We start from the raw sequence: 5,879 nt of genomic DNA on the forward strand, positions 1-5,879 counted from the left end.
GGGGGGGGGGGGGGGGGTAATTTGATGAGAATCAGATGCAAAAACTACCTAAAAAGCTGATGAAATAAAATGTACAGAATAAAAAAAAAAGAGTAAAGGGAGAATTCGTTCTCACAATTCCATTGCCTTCCCCCTTAACTTACCTAACAGCTTCTTAATCACTCCTATGGAGAAACTTGCCCTGCCCCCTCTCATGCAACAGTATTTAACCATATTTACATGATTTCCTTTCTAGCCCTACCAATGCCTACCAATTCCTTTCTAAGCAGGCCCCACCCATGTAACAGACTCACACGATCAAACTCATAACATCTTTTTTCTCTCATTCTTAACTAAGAGACCACGTCTTGTAACCACTAATATAAAAGGGATTTCAGATTTCATAATTGTAATTAAATCACTTTACTCATGAAGATCATAAGGAACAAAGAACCCAATTTTTCTTGATGCTTGTCATAATAAAAAAGAGGAACCACACTTACGCTGTTTTGATGCTTTCTGCCGCTTCAGATGAATTGGGATCACCTTCCACAAGATATATCATCCTTTTAAGCCCACATCTCTAATGATACAAGAAGCAAGAAGCACTAATAAGTAAGAAGCTAGCCACAAAGATAAATAACTACGCGAGCATCTGCATCTTGCAGTATTCTGCCCATAATATTCATGCCGAATGATAATAATAACAAATGGACTAGCATTTAAGCAAACTTAGCCCAATATTTTCAAACGATTTTCAACCATGCATGGTCAATTTTCAACATGAGTTGTACATGATACATCCACGTAGTCCCCAGAAAAATTGGACTAAATGAAACAGAACCTAACAGAAAATCCCTTGGTGAAATAATCGTAGCAGTGCTGAGCTGCCATCTAAAAGCTATAGAAACGGGAACGAACATATTAATAACAAAACCCAGTTTTGTAATGGAAGTAGTGACAGATTCTACAAGCCTATTTCTCAACAAGTCCATAGCATATCAATATCGAAATTCCTCGATTGATTCAGGAGAGGAGAGAAAAATACATTTCTTAGATTGACAGAATGCAGCTACCACCAGAGGGAAATAAGAAAAATATCAATTAGTTAAAAAGTTACCAAAAGTTTTAATTTCTGGTCTCTATAGCGATTGTCCCTGATTGAGCACCGCAAATCATCAATATTTTTCCTCTCAACAATAAAATCAAGAACATATTCATTATCAAGATGTTTATGGCGAGCTATCCAGATTCCATCACCAACCGGAAGCCTCCTAATCTGAAGAAAAATTGGGTGAGCCAATCATAACCAAGTAAAATAGTAAATATGGAACTAGGCGAACTGCTGACATGAATAAACAGACGTCACCATGTGCAAATGCTAAAACACACTTTAATAAGCTGTTTCACATGGTGGTCAAGATGTTCTATGTTGAATACTGGATATTCATTGTTACATACATTACCGAGTATAATATCATTACTATTCAAAAAGTTGGTCAGAAGTGCTGAAAATAATATCGGCATATGCCTGAATTGCTGAGAACAATAAGTATCAAATTTAATCCATAACCTAATAACATAGCAATGCATTATGCAAAAGAAACTTTCACAGAGGAATAGAACAAAATTACCTCAATCTCGATCTTGAATTGGCTACAGATATTCTCAATCATTCTCCTAGACCGAGAACTAGAAAACCACGACATACATAGTTTAGTAGTGTAATCAAAATACAAGTAGAATAACAAAATGTCAAATTTCAACAAACAACTGCAAGTTTGCAAGCACGTGACATAAAAGGGAAGACAAGCTTTCCAGAGTCCTTGATTAGTAATATTGTCATTCACATATATCACCGACGTAATAATGCCCCTAAATAAAAATTACAAAATATATCCATACGGCTTTTTAAGAAGAGGCTTGTGCTAGGTGTGAAAAACTGGAGGGAATAGACCAAAAGTCCAAGAGAAATACGAGCATTGTTTCATTTTTTTGAACAAGATACAAATTTTCATTAATTAATGGTGAGGAACAAAAATGTTCAAACTTTCCATTGATTAATACACAAAACACGAGCACTGTTTGTTAAGGCAAATTGAACTAAGGTGCAACAACTCTACTCTATTCAAAAAGTTCAAACCTTGAAATTCTAAAAATGTGTTTTATCCTATAAAATAAAATTGACAATCTAGACATGTTATATCATCAAAGTGACTATCCATAGCCTATGCAAGAGATTCCAAATTACTTGGACTAACTTCAAATTCAGAATCGAAGTCATCACACCAAGAGGGAGAAAGATGAAAGGTAAGGTCTTTCATCAAGTTACCTCATGAATAAAAAAAAGTACCTTTTGGGGAGAAAACTTTATGGCTACTAAAAAGGGGATTAAAGGCTTTGATGAAGCTAATTTAGGTAAGTTTTGACTACCCACTTGCTTTATAGAGGAGGTTTGAACAATTTTCTTTATAAAAATCAGGATTCATAGAATTATCATCAGTAGATGACTAAGAAGAAATGATAGATTCATCTTGTTTAGTATAGTATGAGGGAAGCAGCCGTATAACAATTTTTTACCTTGTTAATGGTCAATTTAAAATTTAGACATGTTAAATTATATATCAGAATTACTGACCTGTGGTTGGCAAACTGTTCTCGATCGTCCAATATCAAGACTACGCTATAAGCATCTTCAAATTTCTCACCAAAGCTCAAAGGTGGCATGCTCAAGATGTTCGTATTTTCTTTCACAACATCTTTACGGGATTCAGTGATGGAATGATTCTATAAATACAAAGTAGAATAAGCTTCACAGCTTCATAATATAATATTATACCCATTGCAGAAAGATGACGGATTACCAATTTTCTAATGAAGTGCTTACTTTTGCATAAAGAGCCTCTTCTTTTTTTCTTTTTCTTTTTTTTTTTCTTTTTATGGGGGGTGAGAGAGAGTTAGAATATCTACTCACAGATGATGAGCAAGCTCTCAAGTTAAAAGATCTCTCTCCATTATCACTAACAACGATCTTTGGCACATGTCCCTCATTAGAAGAACCTGTCGACCTATTCTCCCTTCCAACTGCTTCTACTTGACCTGTGTATATCCACAACTTATCAATCTAGTGATCAGTATTTTCGAAGAAAAAAAGGGAATACAATTACTCCATATCCTTCATGGTTACAATAATAAACAGGCTTATCAAAAACTTATGACCATATTTTCCCAGATTTTGGTGATAACGCTCAAAGCCATATTTGGTTTAGTTTTCTAGAAACTAATCAAATGTTGTGGCAATATTTTAAATTCCTACTAAGAGTTATAAGAACAAACCGTAAACAAGATCTTCACGAAGGCGACACAAGACTGCTGGCCAAAGTGATGAGATATCCTTGTTCGGGTTATCCTCTGAAACTTCTTTAAAGGAATCAAGAACTTGATGCTTAGAATAGCCCATGCGCATAAACTGGGGAAAAAAACAAAAAACAAAAAAGAGACAGAAATAGATGGTGAATTGCGCATAAGGGATGCCCAGTTGGGTAGGGCTTGAGGCTTTGGTGAAGAGCAAATGGAGTTCAAAGTAACAATGGTTAATGAGTTGTATCTACTGAGCAACCCTAGTGCCATAGCAATACATGAGTGTAATTGTGAATACTCAATTTGCATATTTCTCAAGCTAAATAATTTTAAGTGAATATCACTGACGAAAAGGTGACATCTAAATTTTTGAATTACCCTCTCAAGTGATTCAAGGGGAACATCGATTGATTTATTTTGACTACTCCGACAAATAGATGGTGAAGTCACTTCTACATCTGAATCAAGATGATTAGCACTGCGATCAGATATACCGCATGATTCAAGAATAGACGATCCTTTCATAGTGTCAAAGTTCTTTTCTGAATTTAACAGTCCAGATCTCATAAGACATTCACGTGCCACTTGCTGCCCCTCCTCTGTAAGCATGTATCTGTTAAAGCAAAAAATATTAGCATATACTTGCAAATAATAGAACACAAAGAGTGATCATAATCTGGAATATTATTCAAACATGGCTTATAAAAAAAAGACAAAAAGGTTTAAACAAATTACGAGGGTATAGAGTTCTGCTTTCTTCTTTTTATTCTGTAAGAGATCATCCACATGAAAGTTGATGTCCCCGTTTGAATAAAACTACTAATAGCATTCATGAACTTTAAGTTGCAGATTTAAGCACAATTGATGTGATATTCTAGTGTAAGTTAAGTCTCATAATATGTTTACCTTAAAGCTTTGCAGGATTAATTTTTATTCTTTCAGGGTGTTAACAATCTTTGCCAAATAACTCAGTGTTGTGCAATCCCATACTTGCATAATATTTATATATGTACGGAGCCATTATTCCAAGGTCCAGCTTCTAAAGATAATAGAATCCTCTATATGTCAGAAAAGGATAATGTAGCCCGTGAAGCAAGCTGAAGCTACCACATGCTGTGGTCAATGCAAGAGAAACTACATGATATTGCCAAATACACGTTTTCCTTGATTAATGATTCAATACAAAGCTATAACGTAACATTTTTGTTCTTACAGTAACTTACTACATCTAAAAAGGTTCGAGAGTACAATATCCACCAGTTAAGAATATAAAATGTGTTGTTACATATATTAACATTTTGCTTAGGTCAGATGGTATTTATACGACGCAATAGAACAGCCTACAGCCATCAGTATCAAGTCCTAAACAATCAGATGGTACCCACCGGCGGCCACAGAAACAATGATGTAATGACATATAGAGAGAATCATTCCAAAATAACTGTAACGGGGAAAAGTGGCAATAATCAAAATTATGACCGAGCCAAGACCATACTTTGCTGGGCAACTAGACTTCACCACTAATCCTCTAGATACCAATGTCTTCATGCAGTTCCATCCACTGTACCAATCCCTTGTAGAGCTTCCAAATTGACCAGGTTTTCCTTTACCTTTTTCTGGCCTGAAATGGAAAAATACTCTCCATCCATTAAATGATAAAATGTACAGCATAAAGAAGAATGCAGGAGCTAGCTTACGCAATTGCCACCCTAGAAAGACCACTTGCTTCAGCTGCATCAATAAGCTCCTGTTTACGCATGTATTCATTCCCATTTGTTGTACCCCTAATAGTGAAGCGTATGTTACACGTGAATTTAAATAAGAACTCGACAAAACAAATTACAATTTGTCCATTGTACCTATAAAGAGTAATCAATAAGGCATATGCAACTGAATTCTTCTGTGGAACATAGCGTTTGGTTCCCTTTGTTTTCTTACCTAAATGAATAAACATGAAAAAGGACAAACAACAAGAAAAGCAATAAACATCTCCTTGTACGAGAAAACCATTAAAAGTTAGAATCCGGAGCTTGTGTAAGGTACCTTTTCCCGCCACTTCTTCAGGTCCAGAACCTTCAGAGCCATTCTTAAAAATAACTTGTACTTGTTTAAGAATCCACTTCCCTACGCCTCTGCGGCATTAGAACATCAATACTTCAAAAGAGAAAGCAGAAGCCAGAAGCCCACATTAACGAGATAATAGATTCAAAGAATGAAAAACACTATGCAACTAGTTTCGTCTAAATTAAAAAGAATGAGAAGAAGTAAAATGTAACTCTTTCACCAAAATAGCTAATCCTCGAACGAAATTAAGCATATTATTGAAAAGTCCCTTTTGAAGTATAGCTTCTAAAAGAGATTAATAAAGATCTTTGTTATGACCCAGACACTTCAGCTTCAATCCCACACAATCAAACTTCAATCATGACTTTGTTTCCTAAGCGGAATCAGCGACATGACATTGCATTACAGAACAAAAACAGAATTACCATCCAGTATAAAGATCCCAAAGAAAACAAAAAAAAAAAAAAAAAAAAAAA

At 35.1% G+C, this 5,879-nt stretch overlaps 1 protein-coding gene across 2 annotated transcripts in view; it reads right to left on the reverse strand.

Moving 5' to 3' along the window:
• The window catches only part of LOC111458164 (crossover junction endonuclease MUS81), a 9,371-nt gene that overhangs the window by 2,013 nt on the left and 1,479 nt on the right, over positions 1 to 5,879 (reverse strand). For both annotated transcript variants that reach the window (XR_002713064.1, XM_023100656.1), the window contains exons 2-12: positions 5,383 to 5,471; positions 5,199 to 5,277; positions 5,037 to 5,123; positions 4,835 to 4,960; positions 3,718 to 3,952; positions 3,316 to 3,448; positions 2,954 to 3,078; positions 2,618 to 2,766; positions 1,614 to 1,671; positions 1,100 to 1,258; positions 483 to 562 (exon numbers count right to left, since the gene is read on the reverse strand). Coding sequence is in view for 1 of the 2 variants with exons in the window: in XM_023100656.1 (XP_022956424.1) it covers positions 483 to 562; positions 1,100 to 1,258; positions 1,614 to 1,671; positions 2,618 to 2,766; positions 2,954 to 3,078; positions 3,316 to 3,448; positions 3,718 to 3,952; positions 4,835 to 4,960; positions 5,037 to 5,123; positions 5,199 to 5,277; positions 5,383 to 5,471 (1,320 nt within the window). In the remaining variant the exon portion in view is untranslated. The remainder of the gene's footprint in view (positions 1 to 482; positions 563 to 1,099; positions 1,259 to 1,613; positions 1,672 to 2,617; positions 2,767 to 2,953; positions 3,079 to 3,315; positions 3,449 to 3,717; positions 3,953 to 4,834; positions 4,961 to 5,036; positions 5,124 to 5,198; positions 5,278 to 5,382; positions 5,472 to 5,879) is intronic.

Source organism: Cucurbita moschata, unplaced genomic scaffold, assembly GCF_002738365.1.
Source record: "Cucurbita moschata cultivar Rifu unplaced genomic scaffold, Cmos_1.0 Cmo_Scf00021, whole genome shotgun sequence".
Lineage (NCBI taxonomy): Eukaryota > Viridiplantae > Streptophyta > Magnoliopsida > Cucurbitales > Cucurbitaceae > Cucurbita > Cucurbita moschata.